The sequence below is a fragment of the Athene noctua genome, chromosome 4 (assembly GCF_965140245.1).
Source record: "Athene noctua chromosome 4, bAthNoc1.hap1.1, whole genome shotgun sequence".
Lineage (NCBI taxonomy): Eukaryota > Metazoa > Chordata > Aves > Strigiformes > Strigidae > Athene > Athene noctua.
The window spans coordinates 67,818,853-67,844,078 of NC_134040.1; the positions used below are offsets into that span (position 1 = coordinate 67,818,853).

The window sequence follows — 25,226 nt, forward strand, 5'->3', positions numbered from 1 at the left end:
GAGCACTTCAGCTTAATGGACATAGCTATGTCCGTGGAACCATGTAGGGTGTCTCCGAGGGAGCTGGAGAAGTGGGCTGATGGGAACCTTTAAGTTCAACAAAGGCAAAGTCAGTCCTGCACCAAGCGCCAAATAACCCCATGCAAAAGTATGGGCTGAACCCCAACAAGATAGAAAGCAGCTTTGCAGGAAAGGACCTAGGGGTACCAGAGAACAAGAAGTGGAAGGTAAGCCAGCCATGGGCTCTTACAGCAAAGAGTGCCAACAACATTGTGGGCTCTATTAGCAAGACTGTATTTAGCAGGTTGATGGAAGCAATTGTTCCCCTCTATTTGGCATGTGTGAGACTGCAGCTGAGTTCAAGACTGCATCTAGAGCACCGTGTTCAATTTTGAGTTCCCCAGTGCAAGAAAGATACGGACATACTGGAGCAAGTCCAGCTCTTGACTTGTAGTCAAGGCTGACATCAGCATTCACAACCCCAACTAGTCCATCTCTGTTAGTCAGACTCAAGCAATTCAGTTCAACACACAATTAACCAAGTGAAGCACAGCAGTCCATGCTACACAGACTAGGTAAGATGACCTAGTATTTTGTGAATATGAAAGAAAGAGAAGATGTAAAGGAGAACAGCGTTCAATCTTTCTTACCGAGAATGAGAATCGAGATAGAAAATTATTCATCATGAACCTGCCCTTTAGTGCACCAATGCAACAACATAATGCCTGAATGAAATACTTTGGAAAAAAAAATATGATACTGAACATCTTTCAGGTTATTACTTGGAACCCCCTGCCTTCCTTAAATGTTTGTTGGCATCGGTGTGGCAGCAAAAGTGAGTGTCGATGAGCTGGAGGAGAGAGCTGAAGTGCCAGAAGCTCCGACTTCAGTGAGATACAATTCTCTGCCTGCTCATCACATTAACAATAACAAAAGAATAGCTTGTGCTTAGGGACACTTCTCTAGTTCATTTACATGCATTAAAGCCTTATTTAAAGATTTGTATCCTGGGATCTGATGAAAACATTGAGGACATATACTAAAATATACTTTATTAAACACAAAATACTTTCCCTCTGTCATCAATAAACATATTAACAGGATTTATACAGATACATGTACTTTTTTATAAATGTGCATATGTTCATATTTCTCAGCTCTATTTTTTACATTTGCATCATGCTGTAACATGTACAAGTTTTTATAATGTAAAATTAGACAAAGCTCTAAAATTTTACTATAAAAGTTAAACACACAGTTTTATCACCTGTTTTCCCATGTCTACAGACCTTCGGCATCTTTTTCTAATTGAAAAGTTGTGAATTTATGTGAGCGCCATGTATATCACTCCTCTGAAAGATGTCACCTGTATCTTCCCACTTCTGTCAAAAATTTTTCATCCAATCATCTTGAGGCTTAAATCCAGTAAGGATACTGTATTCAGTTTAGTCACAGGCACATGACAAACCTTTTTCTAGCTCTGTCACTACCCCTACCACACTTTTAATTTGCACCCCTCAACTCTAGGCATGTCAGCATAGGGACTTACCTTACTTGCTCTATCCTGACACTGCAAAAATAAAGATCCAGAGGATTTGTTTCTGACAGGCTGCATGCTTTGCCTCAGACTCTCCTGATCTGACCATGACAGCTGCACAGCGCTCTCCGCTGTCTGCCACACATCTCATCGTCCCATGATACTATAGCTATGAATTCACTAAACCTGAATTCAAGCCTCCAACTACTAGAAGCCTAGATGACCAATGATGCACATCACTGCTTTAGCCCAAATTTGTTCGGAAATTTTTCCATAAAATTTAGGTGGGACAATTTTGAGTTGGTAGTTCTGTCGCATTCTGCCCATGCTGCAATGCTGCTACCTCTCCTGCTGCTATCTGTAATTTTACTCTACCTCTTCAAATGCCCACTGAAGGTGCCCTAGCTGGGCATCTTCTCAACTTCTTCAAAGTTTCTGTCTGCAGTGGATTCTTTCTTTTTGGATGTCAATACAGTCATTGTGATACCACTACTGCTGAAAAAAATGCCCAACCTGCCACAAGGTAACAGCCAGAGCCAGACCCAGGGTTTATGAAAGCCCCATACTCACTTCTCTGTAATATCTGTGCTATAGCCTGGCTTAAGCCAGATAAAAATCTGGATTTCTACAAAAAAGCTCATGTGCAGGATTCCCTAACTGGGAACTTCTCTGATAATGCAATGCACTGGAATGCTGCAGTGCAGGAACCTCAGCATGGGTACTACTATGAAGAGCCTACAAGAAAAAACACCAATGGCCTAGAACACAGCCAGACTCCAGGGGCTCTGCAAGAGCAGACTGCAGGTGTCAGGGTGCTTCTGAGAGCTCTAGCCTCTCTCCTGCCCTCTCCCCTTCTTGACTAATCTCCTGCTCCCAGATGAAAAAAGAAGAGCTGCTTAGCACGAACTTGTATGAATGCTGCCCTACCCAGAAGTTCAGCATCCGAGTGATGTATTGGCACAAATCCGAGTCTCACAGAAGGGGCAAAAAGGTCACTACTTTCATTAAGGTCCACTGGATGACATCAAGTGTGCATTACCTGCAGACTGTATATAATCAAAGGGTGGGTGTCTGTACTGGGTCTGGCTGAGCTAGAATTGGTTTTCCCCTACAGCAGCCTCACAGTGCTGTGTTTTATGCTGGGAGCTGGCAGGGTGTTGATAGCACCCTGGTGTTGTGGCTACTGCTGAGCAGGGCTTACGCAGCACCAAGGCTCTTTCCAACATTTCCCCCAGTGGGACAGGGGGGGCAAGATCTTGGGAGGGGACACAACCAGGACAGCTGACCCGAACCGACCAAAGGGATATTCCAGACCATGTGACGTCTGCTCAAGTATAAACCTGGGAGAAAGGAGGACGGGGGTGGGGTGGTGGCTGTCACCCTTGGTCCTCCAAGGCAACCACTATATGTATTGGAGTCCTGCTCCCTAAGAAGGCCCAACATCGCCTCTTCATAGAAAGTAGAGAATAAGTGTGTTTATCTGTTTTCTTTTTGCTTCCGTGACCTTTGCTTCACTTTGCTTATATTAAAACTGCTTTTGTTTTACCCATAAGAGGCTGGTTTTTTTCCTATCTTATTTTCTTTCCCCTTTTTGCCCTGTTGAAAAAAAAGGGGGAAGGGGGGGAAGTGACAGAGTGACTTGCTGGGTACCTGGCATTTAGGCAAGGTCAAACCATCAGAGTGTCATAAATGTCCCTAGTTTCTCCAGACTTTTTGGTGGAACACAAATTTCCAGCCACAACATTTCTGGGTGAGTGGCCCAGTGACAGAAGGCTAGAAGCAAAGAAAAGAATAAAAGCCAGGTCCAGTACAGTTGTCCTTTGAGGAAGAAACAGAACTTAAAGCAAGAGGCAGGATCAGTGGAGACGTGCTCAAAAATGTCAGTACACAATAGGGCTACCATGAACAAGGTACATGAAAGGCAACTAGAAGTTGAGACATATAATGTGAAATACCAGACAATATAACTCAAACCTGATCCTGCAATAAAAATACTTAATAATCTAGAAGCTGTATCAAATCTGCAACCATTCCTCACAATAGATCAAATCTGACCTGTCAGATGATTCGGCGGTACACAAATCCAGCACCACAACTACTAGTGAAACCTCACCATTATTCTCAAGATTAGCAAATAATTCTTGACTGCTGTCAACAGATCATATGCAACAAAAATATCGTACATTTTACAAGCCTTCCCCTACACTTATTAATAGAAATTAGGTTAATTATGGTAATTACACCACTATCTACTGGTTCTAACAAATTTATCTTTTCTTTCTAGCATCTGCTTATGCCTGTCATAAACTCTGCAAAAGGTCTGAATTAGGAATTCACAGAACTACAGTTCATACTAACAATAATGAACAGGACCATATTCAACAATGAGACAGAACAGATATCCTTCTGATTTCACTCTTACATACATAAATTTTACATACATGCCAGCAGTAAATTTCACCTGAACAGCATTCTGGTAATAGAAACAGTTATGGCCAAAACAAATGTCTATAAATTTTCACTGGCTCTCATAAAATGTTAAAAACCAGGCAAGAAACATCAGGAAACCAAAGAAATTAATCCGTTTGCTGGTCTTGTGTTTTTTCTTTCCTGAGGAGATGCCCCAGTGTTACATGAAATGCAGAATTCAAGAGTATCTCAGTGATTTATGAACAGCGCAGGACTCAAGTGAAAAAGGCGAGTCTACTTCTCACACATTTCTTTGACTTCCCAAAGGGGCTGTCAGTCTAAATAGGAGCAAGATTCTCAATTCAGAAAATACATCTATAATTTAAAGACTAAGTTTTTTTACTTCTTGGTCGGTGATGTTGTTTTTGCGGGGTTTTTTTAAGTATACATACTCGAGGAGCAAGTCTGATCTGGAGTGATTATAAAAATTCAAATAAGGAAATACAAACATAAGTAACAGCTTGAGATTAGACAGCAGGCAAATGAGATTTGAAGATCTCTAAAGATACATAGTCTTGCCATTGTTTCCAAAATAGCGAGACAATAGCCATGAAAAAACAGAAGAAATTTTAATCATGTACCTCAGCAACTAGCTCATTAGCAATGATGAAAACAGGTTTGGGAAGGATTTACTTGATCATGTAAAAAACACCACAGAAGCCTTTAAATTAAGGTCCCAAAAAAATAATTTTCAGTGTCTAAGCTTGCCTCATAGGAGTACCGCTGTTCTGCCCTTGCAGTTTTTATGTAAGATTTTACGTGAACTGAAAAACATGCCTCTAAAAACAGTTTCCTGTAGGAAGCAGGAAATCTAAGGAATGTATATGAAGACCTGAAATGGAATTAACAGCTACAGTCCAGCTTAGTCCTGGATCATTTTACACTATATGGATTCTAGTCTCTTTTGTACCATCACATGGCTGGTTTTGGCCCCATGAAATCTTCTTTCTGCTCGATGCAGTTTTAATTTAAAAGCTATTTTTATATTTCATAATGTAACATAATCTAAGAATTTTATGTTCCCTCTAGCTTGCCTCTTCATGTACAAAAATGAAGTCCCCCTACTATACTGCTTAGCCTTTTGTCTTCTTCCTATCACAAGAGAGCCAACATCTCCCTGCACATCATCCCCTCACCCAAAGCATTTCTTCCAGACTTAACTCCCCAGCAGTGTGGCCTAGTAACTTAAAAGCAACCATTCTGCTGCTTATTGTGTGAAAAAAAAAAAATGCGAGAGTCCAGCCTTAGGTATTCTGAACATACACTTTCACCAAAAAGGAACAAAGTAACACAGGATTCAGCAAAACTAAGTTAAATGAGGAATTACAAAAATTAGTACATTTTCTAAAGCAGTGGAAAGGGACAACCAATCTTTAAACTGCAGAGATCAAATAAACCAAAAAGAAAGGATGCAACATCTATAATGCTTTTCAGTGAAAATCAGCTGTTATTGAAATAACGACGAGCTATCGTCAGAATGTGGATCATCTTTTCTCACAGAAGGCAATAGACTGCTCAGTAATTCCTTGAATATGTGACTTTGCCAGGTGGACTCCAGGGAGAAAGGACTTCATTCCCATGGACAGCCTGCAAATTCTTCTTCTTCTTCTCAAGCTGCTCTCTCCTCTCTTTCTTTTCCTGAGAATAAAAAGATGTGTCAAAAAAACCCAAATCACCCACCCCCTCAAAAAAAAAAACCAACCTCTCACAAAACCCCCAACTCTACCAACAGAAAAATGACAATTATTGTTATACCTTTCTTGTGTAAAATGGAAAGTTAACATGCAATGGCGATTAGCCTTTCAGAGCTTAGTGCATCCCTTTTAGGGATTCAGGCACACACACTGCACAATGCAACCCAAGAGGCTGCACATTTGATGTCATTTATGATTACAGTGACCGTCTCAAGGATGGGCTGGTTTTGTGTGTTATTTAAACGAAAAGCCCCAAAAAAGGCCTAGTGGATTAGGTACTGTATTTGTCTTGTATATAATCAGTCTCATCTTAATTACTTCTTTGCTTTAAGACGATATCTAAATCACAATGCTAAATATGTTGTTCTCATTATATGAGAACATTGATGCATCTTTAACTTTCTGTGCTTATTAAATCACACTTGCCCTGTATTGGAACAAACTGGGAATTAAACAATTTAATTATATACAAATATCTAACATTATAAGCACTGCAAGGTTCTGATGATATTTTCTGTTGTTTCAAACAGCAATGGGTGGTTAGGATGATGATGAATAAGCAAGATGCTTGCAATATTCTTTTTGTGCCTGATTAACTGATGATTTTCAAGAGACCCATCATTCAAAAAATAATTTCCAATTATTTATAATTATTTTTGAATTCTGGTCTATATAAAACAAACATTCTTCTTTGCAAAGATGACTGCCATTTCACCATGTGAGAACCAGCATGTAAGGGTGCATCTGCATGAGCAATTTAGTACACTGGAGAGTTCTTTATAGGTGCAAATTTTCCTTGTATCATCCCTGCTCGAGCACACCACTTACCGACTTAAAGTAGTTTCTCTCTTGGAGGAGCCTAGTTTGACATTATGTACCAGAGCATAACTTACAAAGCCCCACCTGACAGGTGGGTAAAAGGTGGCTGAGCAGCTGACTTTCTGGCACGTGAACAGTGCCCTCACTCCTAGGACTAACAGCTGGCGTACACATCACTGGTAGTAAAGAAGCAATGCGGATATGCAGGCTTAAAACCACCATCAAGGTGGGTACAAGCATTATTGTAGAAAAGGGAGATTGAGTGGAAATTTTCTTGTTTCCCACGTATGCAGCAGTAAAACCGCACTCATGCAGCTATACATGTGATATGTATAATTTTAAAAAGCATAACATGCACTAAAACATCAGCCATATCAATATGACTTTAATCTGTGCCATTTAGGTCTTTGCTAACATAAATCTGAAGATCCAATTCAGTTAGGAATGCCTGCTCTGACTAAATAAACACACAATTATTTCATGTTATATTACTAGCAAAGCTGATTAAAAGCAAGGCAAGGTTTGCATGGGGAAGTAATGCCATTTACTAAAACAAGTGATACAAAAGTTCGTCATAGTTAGTCTAATAAAAAAAACATTATCTCTCTGTACAAAATGTATCTTTCTGAATTATATCAAGCAACCGGGAGAAACTGGGCTTGTAGCACTGTAAGATTCTGGCTCATCTGTGTCATTTCACACTTTAGCTTTCTTTCTCCTTCCATAACAATCTTCCTTGGATGAACATAACTGGTGGCTTTGGGTTTTTTGAACAAGTTCAAGATATTTTTTTCAGGAATTCTTAACGGGACCTGGTTAGTACGCTAAGGGGAAAGGAGTCTGCATTATCAGTGATATTTTTCAAAAAAGACAAGATATGTGCAAGAAGACAGATGAGCTTGGGAAGAATGTGATCTATAATGGAACACATGTATGATTCATGTTGCTGTTTTCGAGTATTTGGACACATCCAGACAATTTATTTTTACAAAAATCAATCACATTCTAGAAATCTTAGAATCTGAATCTGTATTTGACAGTCAAAGACACAACAGGGCAGGTAATTGAAAACTCTTTAAAAATAGAGGACTTATTGTAGTAGTATTGGCAATTATTGGAGAAAACATGTTACAAAGAAAAGTATGTATTTCATGTTTTTTAAAGTACTCTTTACAGAGTACATGTTACACAACAGACTCATGTATGAAAACCCCAAACCAAAGATAAAGCATACACTGACCCAGACAGGGAACTAAAGTTGCTCTGGATTTTTTAATCATGTCTCAGCTTTGAATGTTTGGGTTTGAAGATTCAATTTTCATGAATGAATCCCAGTGGCAAGGAAAGAGTCTTGAGTTAATTTAACTGGTTTTCAAAAGAATAAATTTGACATGAAGAATTACTGGCTTCTTCCCTGCCTTCAACACACAGAAAGCTTTTTATGTTCTAGTCCTAACGACAGTCCACATTCTCACAAGACATAACTGATATAAATCTTCCCTAAAATAATAAACAAGATGTTATTTGCACTAAAAGGAGAAAAGTAACAGAAACAGTGAAAGATTAAAGCAATAACTGTAGCTTGTCATACACTAGATCAACTCGATTGTATGGCTTGATTTCTCCGTGGAACTTTCCTACTCAATAGCCTAGTAAGATGAATACATTTTTCACTTACAAAATTCTGCAAAGATCACATTCTTTAGCAGTAAGACTGCTATATAATAATTGAATTTTAGATAGTACAGAAGCCTTACAACATTTAAGAGGAATAGCAATAACAGCCTTATTTCTAAACATATTGCAATTTCAGGAGATTAAAATTCCAATATAGAAAGTATTTTCAGATAGATCTTATTAAACCACATGAATAACCCATGTCAGCTGTTTCTAACCCAGAAAAGCAAGAAAACCATAAGACTCATCCAGTACATCATTTACTGATGTTTTTAAACAGCTTTAGAATGGCAAAAAGATATGTTGAGCATGCTCAACCTTAAGGTAAAATTATTCTAGGGCACTTAACCTTACTATACTGATGAATGTTCAAGAATTATCTGCGAGCAGCCTTACTTGTCTTCAACTCATACTAGGTTAATGTTTACCACATAAAATGGAGAACATATGTAGGATACTCACTTTTCTCTACAGAAAACAGGTATCAAGATTTCTAGCTCAAAAATAACGGAAACTACACTGATCTGTCGTGATGAACTTTCTACATGATTCTTCTCCAAGTTCTACTCCTCAGAATAGGTGCACGTCAATGACAAGCATCAGATACTGGTAGTACATATTAAAGTATAAAATGATCATTTATCAAGCACATCATTTAGACTGGCTTGAAGAGTACTCGGTGAGTAGCAAGAGGCAAATACTATGAAAGAAACAAAAAACTCAGAAGCTTAAATTTTCTCAGCAATAGTAAAGTTCCTCATCTGAAGATTATCCTTTTTATGTAGTATTTCACAAGTGTGAATAGCCTTTTTCAGGGTATTTATTTTAATGCTTAAAAAGTAAATCTTCTCTATGCACTTATGTTACCAAACATTCACACAATGATCTCTAAAAGTATAAGGAACAGAATTCCCATTAACATAAAAGCAGATGTTTCTTATATTTTAGAAGTAAAAAGAAGATTTTTATGTCTGTTTTACCCATGCATTATGGTCAACACCTGGTTCAGGAAAGCTGAGGATGAATTTACACATTTATTTCTGGTGAACGTTAAAAGATATTAGAGTATCTCCCATTATGTTACTCTTATTTCCCTTCATACAAAGATCCTCTTATCTGAAATAATATGGTTCAGAGACTTCCACAATTCTGCTCTCTCAGAGTTGATCCCTGTTTATCTACCTGTAGGCAGATATCATTTTAGTTCCCTTGATAATAAATTGACAAATTTACTGGTGTTTCTCTCCTGCAGTTCACTGAAGGTGTGTATTTTCTCTATTACTACACAAAGCCAGATAATATTTGGGCCAAACACGATGACAGAGCCATTGCCCAATACACCTTCTCAAATAAAGGTATGTCAGCTGCAAACCCCAGAACAGTTTCAGAAAGTAAAATGTGAAGAATGAGCATGAGACACATCAGTCAACACCTGCAGACAGACACTGAAAATGAGATAATTTTAGAGGTACCTGTGCCAACCAATGCAGAACCTATCACATCTTCCAACACCTGTTTATTTTTCAAAGTGTACATGCTCCTCTCAGGTAGGCACATGTATATCCATTTAGGTCTGGTCATTCCTCCAACTACTGAAATTTGTATTAATAAACCCACTGAAGTGAAGGGATGACCTCAGGAATTTGAACAGGAGAGTCTGTGTGAAGCAGCAGATTTCATTTCCAAAAAAAGGGATAATTTTTTTACCTTCCTACAGAGTCCAAGGGCAAAGAAGTTAAATGTACAGTAAGAGGTAGCATGCATGCTTTGGTTCAACTATGCTAACTGAGGACAGCCTCAGTAAGCAAGCCATACCAAGACAGAGTGTTAGCTACTACTCAAAGTATAGTACTTCCTTCCTTGGGAACCAGGAATATCAACTAAGCAAGAAATAATCTAAGATAAGACATTAATTGTTTGACAAAACTGAACTGGATATCACTTGATAAAGGGGACCAGAGAAAACAGTTCTTACTAATGATTACACAGATCAGAGGTATTTCAACAGGAGATCAGGTCAAAGAAGATCTTAAAAGACTTAAGCCTAAAACTAAAAAGGTTTGAAAATAGAGAGAAGGGAAAACATGCAGGCTCTTGCCTAACTGCATATTTTTGAGTTAGGCAAGTAAAGGATTATTGTCCTTGTAAGATCTGTCTCACACCCACATATCTGCCTGCCTCAGTTCTTATCTATCCCTTTCCCACCAAAAACCAACCAACCAACCAAACCTAAACAGAAAACCCACTAGATACTCTGGAAAAGACTTTAAGCTATTGACAGTACAAATGCATCTCTGTAAGGACATTAGGCCAGCTGAGTTGCAAGATCCAATTCTTACAAATGGCAACAGAGACTGTATGTACAGGATGCATGCCAGAAATCACAAGGAAGAGAAACAATAGAAGAAACACTCTCAGACTAAGGAAACTGTGAAAGACAGTATGATGAATGGGTCACAGCGTGAGGATGAAAAATGTAGGTTCTTCTTTAAGTAGCAAGTCACATGTCTAAGAAAACAACGTATGCTAAGAATATTAGTGATCTTCTCATTTGTCTTTCCTGTAGCAAGGAAAAAACCAACCATGCCTTACTGCAGGGACTAGAATACTAGATTAGTTTACTGCTTAACAACTGTGACCAAAGTACACTGTTGTAGGAAAAATATAATTGGGAGCATGAGAGTTCCACCCTTTCTTGTAAATGGAGATAATCTCAAACCTCATTACAAGTGCTTTTATCAATTTTAAGGTATGCAAGTCTCCACTTTAAATACTCCTTGAATGTATATGCACTCATTGCTGCAGCTGCTGATGCTGCCTGGCTTTGCAGGTTTTGTGAGGGCCTTTCAGAGATGGTTGCTCCTGACACCGAATGTCAAAAAATGAAAACTATGAAATTTAAAACTCTATGACATGTAGGTAGGGAGAATACATTTTCCATGTATGCTAAATATCAAGCCCACCATATTTTATCATCAATTTGCTCATGAATTTTGGGGGACTAGCTATGTAATACTGCCATCATCTGGCCTCTCTCATAGCAGCATGAAAAACCATGAGTATTACAATACAAAAGTTTACACACTCATTACTAATCTTTTTTGTTTTGACAAAGTGAAAAAAAAAATAAATACCAGCCATCTTTCATATTCCTCCATAGCCTTTTTACTTTTTTCTTCCTTCTTTGCCTGTTGTATTTCTTGGTTTCTTCTCTCTACAATTTTTTCTATTTTCTTCTGTTTTATATATTCTTCCTTCCTTTCATTCCTGTGTAGTGAGAAGGAGATCATCATGTAACAGACTAATGCTGCATCTGTGACTAATAACTAAATTGGGTGAAAAGAGATATTTTACGTGTTTAATAAAAGATCAAGAATACATTATTTTAAAATCTTTGAAATCCACCTTTATATATTATGTAACGAATGTATAAATGAACCTACTATTCTATTACAGCATCACCTTTTCTGTACTACTTTCCTCTTCATTTAGTATCATATAAAAAATGAGATTCAAAGTTTCTGTGGGTAATAGTAAGTTGCACATGGTCTGTGAGAACTCTTGGCTTGTAAAACTAAGAATGAATTTCTTCAGCAGACATGTCATTTGCTTCTGACTACATCTACATTCATATATTGTATTCCACAAAACTTTTAAGATAAAGACTTACCTTCCTTCCTATGGCTTAGTAATGAAGCGTGAGACTAATCACATAAGACATTATACTACTCATTGAACCTTACTTTGTCAGTTGCAGTATCTCTGCGTAGCCTTTTGAGGGGGAAGGCATATAAGTCACTAAACTGAAAGAAGCTCTACAGCTTGTTCTCATTGTTATACTTGTTCTCCATTGGGACTGAAGCACCTGATCCCAAGCACGCCACTGTGTCCCAATTAAAAGCACATCAGGCACTCACAGATCTATTGCATCTGTAAGCAAAGATTTGGTAAACTATGATATTCCAAAACCCAGTGGGGCAGCACCATTTTTCAACTGCTGACATGCTGTCTCTCCTCTTCTCTGCAACCAGTTCCTCTTCTTTTTTCCTCCTGATTCTTTCAGACTGTTTTTCCTTTCTGATTTGTTCTCTTAAATATTCCACTTTTCTTTCTTTCCATTTTTCGAATGCCTAAAGAAAACACAGATTCATTAGAAATGTTACCCCTCACCTTCTTGTCAATACTCTGCTTATTATTTTTTATAATTTCTACACATTCAAATTTTAGAATATTTGTTTGTAGCATTCATCAGAAGTGCGTATCACTATACCTAAAAAGAATTATATTCTTTTTCCCAGTAAGTAACAGTTCATTGCCAACATATTTATATGGAGTTTATTTTACATTCAGTTAATAGAATCCAAATACGGAAAAATGCCTGTTTGTGTGCAAATGTAAACATTAGATACTTCCAACAGAACAGAATCTAATATGAGCTTTCTTCAAAAGTTAACCACGTTCAGATTTTAGAATCTAATTCATTCCCACCTCTTGCTGGATTAATCAAAATTATTCTCAACAATTTCTTGAATCACATCCAATACGCATTTATGTACATATTTCCAATCACACCTTCTGTGCTGCTTCTGCTTTTTCCTCATTCTGTTCTGCTGCTTTCTCTCTCTTAAGTTCCTCAAGCTTCTTTTTTTCACTTAACTTCTTTGCTTCTCTTCCTTTCTTTTTTTTCCAGGCTTCAAAAGATGCAACTGCTTCCTCTCTTTTAACAGCTTCTTTCTAGATTGAAAATAACGGTCTACATTTAAAATACATTTAAATATAAAACTATAACTGAAATAGTATGCTTTAAACTTATTATCAAATGTAGGATTAAATGGAGCAATAAAGAAATGGAAACTGATTTGCACACAACATGCCAAGTAATGCTCAAAATTAAATTTGAACTATATAGAGCATTTCTTTCCTATACTCATTTTTAATTTAACTTAACCAAATGAGACATACTACTCATGCAAAATATGTTTAGGAGAATATGAAATACATGTTAAATGCCTAGAAGCAAAACATATTAAATACTTAAAAGCCAAATCTAGGAATTGTGTATGGTACTATTTAAAATACAGTCCTCTGTAAATAAGCATCTCTTGAGGTAGGGAGCAAACTCATTTTCTAACAGATGACAAATCAAAATTTAATACCTGATGGGTTGAGCATCTCAAAGTCTTTTTAAAGAAAGCTGAAAATTAATCTAAGCAGCACACTTTTAACATACCTTATGTAAATGTGGATGGAAGCATCAACCACACCCCTTTTGCAGCAAGCATAACAAGTGGGACATGCCCTTTACTGTTTCAACTCACTGTATGCTATTTAGAGAAAAACAGATGCCTTAAAACAGCAGAGCGATGTAATTAGGCAGAAAGCATAGGTAAGCATACTTCAAAGAATTACCGTTTGTCGCCTTTTTAAACAAGAACATAAACAAACCTCTTCAGCATTGTTCCTTAGATTTTCAGCTTTCTTCTTTTCAGTTCTCTTTAATTCCAATAGAAAGACCCTTTTCTTTTCCAACCAATTCTGTAAGAATCATTAGGAGACTTTTAGACTTTTAAAGTCTTTTTAAGGTGTAATTAAAATGTTCTGTAAAAACAACCATAATGACCACCAAAATTACTCTTAATTCTTCATGTGCTACTTAAATTATCCCATGTAGAAGACTAAGCTGTGATCACACAAACACTGTGATCAAAAAAATCTAAGGTTCAGAAGTCATAGCTACAAAATATAAAAAAGCTTAAGGATCTTTAACAAAAATATTCAAGAAAACAAGAAACATTAGAAAAAAAATGAAGAAGAAAAATGGAATAAAGATTCTTATCACTTGGTATATAGGAATATTCTTTACATTTATTGTCTCTCTTGCAAATACCTATAATTAAAGAGAATAAAATCCAACTAGGAAGAGTGAGACTTAAAGTGTTATGAGCCATTTGCAGAATCAGACTTAAATTTGCAAGATTGAATTATATATTTGGTATGCTGCTTAGAGACAGAAGTGTCCTAAATGAAGCCTATTTTACCTTTAAAAATTATGGAGATGATATAAATATGGATTTGAGGTTCTAAATTTTGTTCCAGAACTGTAACAAGTATTAAAACCACCTGCCAATATGAACAGCATCTGTTAATGAAAGTTCTCACACAGATTAGTAGCAAAAATCTATGGGAACCCACAAACTAATTGTTGTGAAATTCTACACAGAATCCAAATAGATTAACCTTCTGGAGAGAATACTAGACTTGGTTCCACTTTTCCTGAATGCTGACTGAATAGAACATATCAGGAAAAGAAACTTTACACACTTCCTTATGTTAAGGAAGAAGTAGAAATATAGGAAAATATTCTCTTTGCCTGCAAACAGTTTGACACAAATTATGAACCATGGCATGCCCCTCTCATCAGCTTTTTAGTTTTAATTTGATGAAAAAGTGTAACCAACAGAATAAAAGGATTATTACACCTCTAAGCATATGCAAGGAATATACTCAGGAATACCGATTTCAAAAAAATAAGGTGTTGACTCCTGTAACAGGACCTTTATATACATAGTTTTGTTTGTTCATGGTTTTGTTCATTTTTTATTTGTTTATTTTTAAGATCTACCTGGTAAACAGCTGCTTGTAAACTATCTGCTTTGTCAAATTCTGTACCGTTCTTCTGCGTGCGTTTATTTTCCAACACCTTTAATGATCCCAGATATTGAGATGATACAGGTGTACCTGGTGGAACAGCTTTTGCCTTTTTCTTTAAGTGCGCAGAAGACAGAGATCTATAAAAATACCAAGACACAAACATATCAACAATCTTTCCATCTATTGTAGCTGGTATCAAGTGGTGTTCCTTTTATTTCTGTGTATACCAAAAGTTATGCGATTCTGTTTTTACATGCACTTGGCTGAGGACAGGGGAAAAGGAAAGGAGGAATAAGCCTGTTTTCTTCTGAGGGCTTCATTATTGTCAAAACAAGGCACTACTCTACAAATCCAGCACAAGAAAGTTTACAAATTCCTTACACTTTCATCTACAAAGCAGCTTAAGTCCTATAATGACAATATGGACTGGATTCACTTGTGGATCCAGCAGCATGCACTCATCATAGACATTGGCAAAAGACTTGGACGTCGGATCTGATCTAACCCTGAACAAGGGTTATAAAAATATGCCACATCTACTAAACTGTTTTCCACAGATGAACAGAAGTTGTCAAGAGTGAAGACAATGCTGACAGAAAACAAGAGTGAAGCAGCACTGCCACGGCATTTACATGCACCTTACACTCTGCAGACTATGATACACAGTGTCTTTCTCTTACCTGTCAGATAAAGAAGCTTTTGGGTTTTGTAAAACTCTCTCCTTTGTTTCACTCAGTTTCTAAGAAACACAGAAGAAAAATAAAATTATAGTCTCTCAAGCAACAGGACTAGATAAGGATGAAACAGATTTTTACAAACTAACAAGGATGTTGGGAATTGGACTTGATGATCTTTATGGGTCCCTTCTAACTTGAGATGTTCTGTGATTCTGTGGTGGCAGAAAAATATGCAAGAAAGCCACTAATATAGAAAGGGTTCAGTACAGGGTAAGAAAGTTTAAAAAAAAAAAAACCCAAACCAACCAACCAACCAAACTTTCAGAATGTACCTTTTTGGAATGGCACCTAGAAATGTATCTTTATATTATATAAAAATATAGTCCATAGTTTAGAAATACAAAGGAATAAAAAGAACCCAGCCTTGTTATTATACCAATACACTTTTAACTGTTCTTAATATTTAGCTTTAACAATTATATATATATCCACATATTTTCTTTCTTGCAATAAAGCTTAAAGTGCTTTGTATCTTATCCATTACTGAAGTCACACCAGGGATTCCATCCTCCGCCAACATACGCTGCTCATTGCAATTCAGTTAACTTCACAGCAGAGATCTGACATTTTTACTTGGATAAGGGTATTTGCTTAAGACTGGAAAACACACATTTCAACACCTATATCTGGTTTATTTAAAAATGGTTTGTGTAAAGTCTTCCATAAAGCTGTACAGAATTTGTAAGAGCCTCAGCTCTAGAAGCCAGGGGTAAATTGTCAGCTTTACAGAGTTCTACACATTTAAGGTACCAACAGCAACTTCATGACACTTTTCACTGTACTTCTAGGTCACTGTTCCAACCAATGGTAAAAATGCACAATACCTTGACAGAGTCTTTTGAAGTGTTCTTTGCCTCCCCACACTCAGACGGATCATTCACTGACACCTCCCGTATTGTATCAGTTACTATTTGCCCCTCCACTATTTTCAGTGTTTCATCTGAACTGTCAACTGGTGACTTTTCTAATTTCTTTGTTTTCTCATATACTGTGGTCATCGTTACTTCTGTCACAGAAGGGGATTTTCTATTATTGTCCTCCAGTTTCAAGTCACTGGTGCTGATCATCTCATCTTGATCTAACAGGAGAAAAAAGATTGAGTGGACAATTTCATTGTTTCTGAACATTGTTATTTCTGTACTAAAGACACCTGTTTATGAAACATATTACTAAATTTGATACAATGTATTTTCTGTGTACTTCTTTCTAAGAACTATATGGACTAATGAGAAAATATTCACTTGTATTTAAATGTAAGACTGGAGTAGCAACTGAAGTTTTAATTAATGTTACAGAATGTGAGATCATGACAAAGGCAAAACTTCCCATCTGCCCTACCACCCAAACATGGTTCTAGTGCGGAAACCAAAAGCAAGAGCCACTGCAATCACAGCAAGAGCTCTTCTGACATTTAGCAAACTAATAATGAAGTCTGTACAACGATTTGGGTAGCAAAAACCACTTTGTGTTTTTCAGGCATGTGGGTCACACAAGAAAATAATGGAAAGATTCTGAGGTGGGGATTTAAACAACACATCACCTCAATTTAAATGTATGCCTAAGTGGTGAAATTGTCATTTATGAAACACTTTATTAATAATACTTAAAAAAAAATATTTTTATCAGATCTGAACAGCCATGAATGCAGAGACCTAAATTTGTAAAACAATTCAGACACAAACCAAAAAAGGTCATGGTAAACTCCAAACTACACTCTTCCACAATTTTCTGATGGAATTCTTAAAAGAAATATAAGTTGTGGATTAGAGATTAACTTCAAGTTACCTGAAGAAAGGAATATCAGTGCTGATAATCTAAGACATTTAACCTAGATTTACAGAGATGAAGATAAATTCAAGGTGACAAGAATTCTGAATTTATATGAACCATTTCCTATCCTCTGTGGATATGTAAACTTTCATATTTTACTTCACACTTCCTAGTGAGTACAACTGTATATAAACTGTACAATTCTGATTAAGCTGCAGCACTCAGTGCACAGGACACTGGTGACAGCAGATTTACTGCTGACTGCAAGCACTCTGTTGCATGAACTTCACGCACAAGTCAGTTTGGCTCCATTTGCAAAACGGATACAAAATACTAACCCTCCCATGGCTAGCTGAGAAATGCCACATAAAACCCAACATTATTATTATCCTAATTTCTTTCCTGACAGTTCAAGCTATACAAGTTTGATTGGTCTGCTTGGAATTCTTATACTGCACATTTCAGCATCATATTTAAACAATCTTTTCCAATTCCTTCTCCTCCACTTTTCACTGAAGACTCTGTATCATTGTTGTTTCTAGGTTCTCCTTTGTCCTGACAACACCACCTTTATTATTCTCTTCCTCTTATGTTGTCCCTGCACTTGGGAGAATCTACCCATTCCAGTACACTGATGCTTATATCCTTTTCCCCGCACAAACTCTCCCACGACATTATTTCATTAATGATGTTTTAAAACATCAAGCTATACCAAACAAATTTTCAAACCCAAGGTCTCAGCAAAATATAAAAAAGAACTGCAATTAAACACAGATCTAAGCATATTTCTTATTTACTACTCAGTAAATTGCCTGTGTTTTCTACTTTTATTCACCTTTCTACACTAAATTATTCAAGCCAAGCCCTATGTTTTATCTCATTAGGCTGCAGTGTATAGACTTCTTGCTGCATCCCACAGACTATGTTACACATTACAGTCCTGCACAGAGCAAATTACCCCCCAGCATGATTCCCTTAGCAAATTAAAAAAAAAGGTGTCTAACGGTCTATTCCAGTGTTTTTTAATCTGGGGTCCATGGATGTTTTGTAACCAGTTGAAAAAGGGGACTGTGAAAGATAAATTCAATGCATACTGCTGAGATGTCCACATACGTGATATTTCTTAAAGGGTCTGCACATCTTCTAAGAACTGTTAGGTATTTACAAATAAAAAAAAAAAAAAAGAAAAACATTACTTAGTTTGTATTAAACTTTGTAGAAAAGGTGCAGGAAGAAGTAAAAGGTTCACCCTAGTCATATTGATTGCAAAATGGACTTGTTTTAAGTCTCAAAGATGCTTAGACAATGACGTAAGTCAAAGTACAAAAGTGAAATTTAGCCCAAACTTTAATCCGTTCCACTCCATTTCTGGGATACCTCTAGGGCCACATTTCTCAGTACTTGGGATAATACTGTATGTGGACATAACCGCAAGCATGAGACTGGGCCATTCTCAAAACCAGAACAGGAGGAGACACTAAGGCATGAGAAAGATACTAAAAGAGAATAGAAAGGAAATTAAGAATGTCATTGATTTTAAGAAAACTTGTATTGGACCATTAGATACTACTAAGGTATAAATGGTAACATTTGTCTGAGTGTACGTATTTAAGTTCTACCTTTTACAGGTGGTGTTTCTCCACACATCAGTAAATTGGAGTCCCCAGATCTTTCATTGTGGGAAGTAAAATTTATGGAAAATTGTGGTGAAGTACTTTCTAGCCATGGACCCTTAGATCAGAGAGTGACAAATAAACAAGTGAGCAATTTGTAACACATCAGTGTAATTTGACTTGACTTTATAACACTTTGACAGAATGTTTGTTCAGAATTCTCTACGAAAAGTGTAATTCTTGTTTTACATTTGGAGAAATAAAAATCCATCAGCATGTAAGGCTGCAAGCCATCACAAAAGAAAAAGAAATTATGTTCACTTATCTGGCCTTCATCATAAGAATACTACTGGCAAAGACATTTTTTTCCCCACTCATATTTTTGTCCTATTTTTCTTCCCCAAAATATTGCCATCTAAGTAAAAGTTAGTTTCTAAAGTTTCCAATGTAGATGGTAAAAAAAAAAAAAAAAAAAAATCAATACATATCCTCTCTTACTTCAGGACCAGGGCTTTCATCAAGCAGTTTTTTCTTGGGCATAGCTTGGACATTCAGAGTAGTTAGGGATGATGGTGCTGAAAACAAAGAAAATCCGTTTCTAGAAGCTATTGTTCCTTCTGACCTATTAAGCTCATTATTTTCCACAGGATCACATTTTCTCAAAATACTTCTTGGATGAGGTGATCGTTTATAACAGCTATCTAACAAAGAAATGCTGATATTATCAGCTGAAAATAAACACTATCACTTCAGTTATGTCTAGTTAAAGACATTTTATCCTGGAACACTGTTTTGCCAAGATAGATTCAACAAAGTATTTTCAGTTAAATAGCTATTTAAATAATAGCATAGCTTTCTTAACACAGTGAGGCCATATACAAGCAGCTATATAAACAGTTACAGCCACTTTTACAGCAAGTAATGGAAGTTTTAAAGCTTCTAATATAATCTCTACATAGACATTCTATTAACTTATTTTTTCCACTTATTATCTCTGTATATATTGAAACTACACTCAAGGGCTTATCTGCAATTAGAGAGACAGAGTTTTCATAACTACAGAAAAGAGCATGTATGTAACACAGCACTGTCGTAAAGAAAACCTTCTTGCTATTCTGCTTGTCCAGTTCTCCACTAGCAAAGATACAACGGGAAGACTGCCTCTCTGCATGGTGCAGAACAGAACAAGGCCGGGTAGGAGGACACATCATGCGAAATGCAAAGGGGAGGCCTTTCAGTGTATTTTCTAGCCTCTTCAGTGATGTCTCTGTTCCCTCCCTAAGGCAGCCACTGGGCAGCAGAACCACCATGCAACTTCTTACAGATTTCTACCCTCTGGCTCTTCACCTTCCTCCTGCTTAGTAATCCTATCTTCTTCATCTTTCCTTCCCCCTGCCCTACCACCAACAAGATCAAGCCATACAATGGCTTTCTACCTGCCGCCTTTTTATGTATTCCACAGAGGAATGCTTATCTAATTCTTCACATTAGCATGAAAGCATTTCTTAAATCCTAGTTCATACAAATCTGTCACAGGAAATGGGAGAATCACCATGCCTATCCAGCACACTCATCTGCCTAAAGTCTAATTATACAGTTATTGTGAAGTTTAGACACCTAAGAGGTCACAACGATATTCCTACAAGTACACTGACAGTTTAGCCATGCACTAAATCACAAGAGAAATCAAAGGAGCAGAAAACGCTGATTAGTCTCTGGATAGTCACCTCCTCTGTTGGATACAGATCAATTTTTTTAACATAAGAAAATTTACAATGGTTGACTATTGAAGACAATAAGCTAGTATCACAGTATTACTTAGATTCACATGAAGAAAAGGAGTACTTCAAATTTTTTCTGCCACTCTCAAACTCCACAGGCATACTGGTCAGGAAAGACATCTGCAGTGCCCAGCGGCACAAGCAAATATCTGGCACTTTGGTGCCATCATGTGGAAAGAAGAAAAGAAGCTGTTATCACTAATCATGCTCTATCAACTCAAAGTTGTAATTTTCCATCACAGCCATAAATTTCTCTCAACACCAAACAGGACAAATTATTGTCATATTATGAAGCACATAAAATCTGACCTCTTTCGACATTTTAAATTTGTAAAAGCACATATAGTCAACTAGCAGAATTCCAGCTTACACTTTGCCTATTAAAAAGGAATTAAACTGTTCTTACTAAAGTTCACGTTTTTTCATGTTTGACTATACATCCAAACTGGCTCAGCATCTTCAAAGTAAAAGGTCATTTGAAATTTTAACTTTGTGATGGTGAGAAGTCTACCATTCATAAACGTTTTGGTTACAGCTTGTTTTCTGACATTCTGTTACATTACAGCACCATGATGTCTCAGCATCGCAACCTCGACACTTTATTTGTGAACACTGTGGTCCAACTTCACTGGTCACAGAGAAGGGATGACTGGTTGAGGACCTTCTCATTAAAGGGTGCAAGGATGCTGTGGACACTGTGTCATTATGGCTTTCTGCACTATGCACACACAGAGAAGGCAACTCTGTAGTCCTCCCACACCTTCCAGACATGTATTGATGGAATGCTGAACTTTAGTTACCCAAACAGCTGTTTTTTATCTCCTGAAAGGAAAAGGCAAACATGAACCTCCTGCTACTTGGCCCACACTGGTTCAGTTTACCCTCTGGCAGCTGGAGGTTATCAAAACACGTATTTTTAGAAGAATATTGAATAAATTTCCTGCAAGCCAAAGCAGCTGATACTGAAAATAACCCAAATTATAACATTTTAAAATACTGTAATATGGCTAAGCAAGTACAACAACAACATTCAAATGTCTTCTTTTCACCTGATGCTGAAGCATTTATTGTTTTGTGCACCCGTAGCTTTGGTATCGGTTTGTTTTCCTCTTGATTTCTTTTTGTCTGTACTTCATGAATAGGCAAGTAGTTACAAGGGTCACTTTCACTATTATCACATGGCACTTCTTCAGCAGCTGAACACTCTTCATTATTTTTTCTGTCATCACTCTCATCTCGACTTTCCAAACATTCTTCTTCGCTATCTTTTCTGTCATCCTGTATGTTTTCACTTTCTAAAAGCATTATTTGCTGAAGCTTCTTTTCATGAAAGGATAAAGTCACATCATCAGCAGCTTCATTTTTTGGATCTGTTTTTTGTGAAGCATCATCATCGGATAGAGGACTCTCAGCAGCAACTGACTTCTTAGTGCTTTCAGCACCTGAATTACTTTCATTAAATTCTTCCCCCATACCTGAAAATAGCACATCATCAACTTCCATTTGAGACAAGTGGAAAAAAATAGGACAGAGAAACTCTATCTTCTATAATTTAGAAGTATTTTTCATGTAACACTCTCCTGACTTAAATCTCTGAGCATTTCTCTTTCTGCACCTCTGATCTCTGCAAAGTCATGAAATTACATCCTTATTCTACTTCCTTTCCTGTCATCTGTTTCCATGGATCCAATCTAAAGCAAACAATTCAAATATTCACTGGTTAATTCTTACCTGTCATGCAATTTAAATTCCTTCTAAAAAACCATTTCCAATACCATAAGAAGTAGAAGCAAGACAACAGCAAAGCTAGGCATGTTTGGTTATCAGAATTCATCCTCCCCTTCTATTCTCTTCACTTCTGTTCCATCTGAAATCTACTAAAAGATACTTGAAGGATTTATCTGCTCCAATGCTAACATTCACATGTTTAACAAAAATATTTTTATCTTCCTGTAGCCTGTTATTTCTAACTGACTTTATTTCAGAGCTCAAATGCTCGCGGAAGATGACAAAAGAATGTCATGATAGTCGAGTAACATATTTAATGACAAAGGACTTCTTTTCTAAATCTTGTCAGGAAAGGAAAATTAAAGCATCCCATGAACTTTTAAAAGATGTTTCATATGTGAATGAAAAACAGGACACAGAGGAAGCCCTTTAAAAAATACATCATGATATTTAAGATTCTTATTTTCCTTGACATGCAGCATCATACCAGGAGGAAGAAGAGCTATTCGGCTCACCTCATCAGACTAAACATAAACATTACCAAATATCAAGCACATCTTGGCCCAAGAATAAGAGCCAGCTCAAACCTGTTCCTGGTTTGTTCTGCCCTGTGTCCTGCAGCCCAGTGATTGTCCAGACTGGGAAAACAGTAAGACAACAACATGCCTTTCTCTCTGTCCATATCCACTTTCACTGACAGTACTGTGTGCTACTGTTTCATCCAGGTGTAGAGTAAACTACATAGCTAAGGAGTAAACCTGGGCACCAGAACTGCAGGAAACAGCACAGACTGTCTGGACTAGGAGGCTGGCACCACCACCAACTTCTGCTCCTAACTTGGAAGAGGAGGACTAAGTGATCCAGAAGTTGTTAAAATATGAAGTCTTGGAACATTAAAACATATTGACCCACAAAAATTGTCTGTGATGTAGCAATTTGTTGAGGACAGAAAGAACACAAAGAAAAAGATTTAAGTCTGTCTTACCATTTATCATGTCATCTTCGTCACTTTCAAAGTCGTCTGAGTATTCAGCTGTTTGCTCTCTTGATGCATGAGCAGAATTTGCTTCTTGGGGCTTATCCTGAAATGGTTTCACAAATAACTCTTATACAGAAAGGAAGATTCACTTCCTCAATTTCAGCACTAATTCCCCCCTCCCACACAGAACAACAGTAAAACTGAGCAACAGAGATTAACCTGTTTAACTGAACATTACTGTGAAGGATAAGTAAAATACAGTGTTTTCACTCTATCATAACTTTCCCAATTTTTCTGTGTTTAAAAAAACCCCTCCACATATTAATTTATATTTCCTCTTCATAAGAAATTTATCTTGCAGATCTCTCTGGCAATAATGACCCCGTATCATGTGACATATTCTCCCCCTTTTATATGTTTTGATTGGCAAGAGTACAACAAAAAGGTCTGTACAGTCATCCGTGGCAGAGGTGGTGAGCAGGGACTACCTCATCACTGACTGCTGCAGTACAAGAACCTGAAGCAGGTGGCAGGCCCAAAACAATGGACGGACTTCATGTAAGTGGCCACTGATACTCTGGACTCTTTGCTGCAGGACATCACAGGCACACGTTTACATGGGCTCTGAATGCAAGTGGCCTTACTTATAGATTAAAATACATTACAAAATGCAGCAGTCTCTCCAGATTGGAAGACCTAGAGCCACAAACCACTGAAGGCTTGAGAGCAGGTTGTTTGACATGGGCCTTACCCTCTTCCCGAGGCACCTGCTGTCGGCCGCTGCTGGTCCATTAGCCAGAGCCATTTTTCAGGACTACCAGGAACAGGGAGGTCAGGTTCCTCACGCCTTACAGCAACTGCTCCCCAGGTTATGCACGGGGAGCAGCTTCTAGCGCCCACGCAGAAGGAGACCTCATTCCCGGTTTTAATTTCGACAGCAAATCTGCTTTTTTGGGCGTGCAGTCTTTAACAGCAAGTGACTGTATTCGCAGCCGCAGCCAGAGGCCGCCGCGCCGTTCCCCGGCCCACAGGCAGGCCCCCGCCCGCGGCCTGCCGCCGCCCCCGCTCACCTCCGCCGCGCTGCGCCGCCTCACCGCCCGCCGGCCGCCGCCGCCTGCCCCCGACATGGTGGCGGCCTCCCGCTCCCGCCGGGCAGCGCCTCCGGCCGCCAGCCGGCCCTCCGAGAGCCACGGCTCCCCCGAGAGCCACGGCTCCGCCCGTCGCCCGGCAACTCCGCCGCGCAGGAGAGACCGGGTAAAGGGCGGGCGGCGGCGGCCCGGGACCTGCCGGCGGAGCGCCGCCTCCTTCAGGCCGCGGCAGCAGGCCGGCGGGCCCCGGTAGCGGCTGCGCTCTGACCCTACCTCTGACACCGCTGAGCATCCGCCTCCCAGCCCAGACCCCGAGGGCTCCGGTTGCCGTGACCGGGCGCGCAGACTTTAGGGTGCAGCCGAGGACAGGCACGGCTGTGTGTCAGAATTGGGGCCTTCCGTCACCGCCAAAACAACGTTCTTACCTGGGCCAAAGTCAGACTTCACCTGTGCTTTGCAGAAACCAGCTGAAGTCAATGAGATTTATTATTTGTCCCCATATTCTACATATAACCCACATACCTCTTCTCACAAAATGTATATATAGTATATTTCTGTGCCACTCAGGGCTTGCCAAGCCAAAGACAGGGCTGACACAGGTTCATCAACCCCGCTCTTTAAGAGTCAGGTAATTGTCCAAAACTTCCCACTTGGGATTTGAGTGCTGACATCGACAACACTCT

General features: G+C 38.2%; 1 protein-coding gene across 4 annotated transcripts; it reads right to left on the minus strand.

The window, feature by feature from the left end:
• Positions 1-1,079: 1,079 nt before the first annotated feature.
• Positions 1,080-24,772, minus strand: MAP9 (microtubule associated protein 9). Of its 4 annotated transcripts, XM_074905657.1 has the most exons (14): positions 24,526-24,772; positions 23,462-23,558; positions 21,798-22,223; positions 19,466-19,542; positions 18,974-19,085; positions 16,409-16,662; positions 15,528-15,586; positions 14,819-14,984; positions 13,642-13,731; positions 12,769-12,930; positions 12,181-12,326; positions 11,331-11,463; positions 9,281-9,290; positions 1,080-5,634 (listed from the first exon to the last, which is right to left on the minus strand). In XM_074905657.1, the coding sequence occupies exons 1-14, from the start codon at positions 24,580-24,582 to the stop codon at positions 5,522-5,524; spliced, it is 1,902 nt and encodes a 633-aa protein (XP_074761758.1). In that variant the 5' UTR covers positions 24,583-24,772; the 3' UTR covers positions 1,080-5,521. The 4 variants fall into 4 exon arrangements, with proteins under 4 accessions (XP_074761758.1, XP_074761759.1, XP_074761762.1 ...); XM_074905658.1 differs by lacking the exons at positions 9,281-9,290; positions 18,974-19,085; positions 19,466-19,542 and having other exon boundaries at positions 1,080-5,644; XM_074905661.1 differs by lacking the exons at positions 1,080-5,634; positions 9,281-9,290; positions 18,974-19,085; positions 19,466-19,542 and having other exon boundaries at positions 11,330-11,463; positions 12,114-12,326.
• Between the last annotated feature and the right edge of the window lie 454 nt (positions 24,773-25,226).

Excerpts from the sequence above, each read along its gene's own strand:
- MAP9 (XM_074905657.1), bottom strand. The coding sequence starts at position 24,582 with ATGTCGGGGGCAGGCGGCGGCGGCCGGCGGGCGGTGAGGCGGCGCAGC. Across the intron at positions 16,663-18,973 it reads AGAAACACCACCTGTAAAAG|ATCAAGATGAGATGATCAGC; the intron begins GTAGAACTTAAA and ends TTCTCCTGTTAG. Across the intron at positions 13,732-14,818 it reads TACAAGCAGCTGTTTACCAG|AATTGGTTGGAAAAGAAAAG; the intron begins GTAGATCTTAAA and ends TGATTCTTACAG.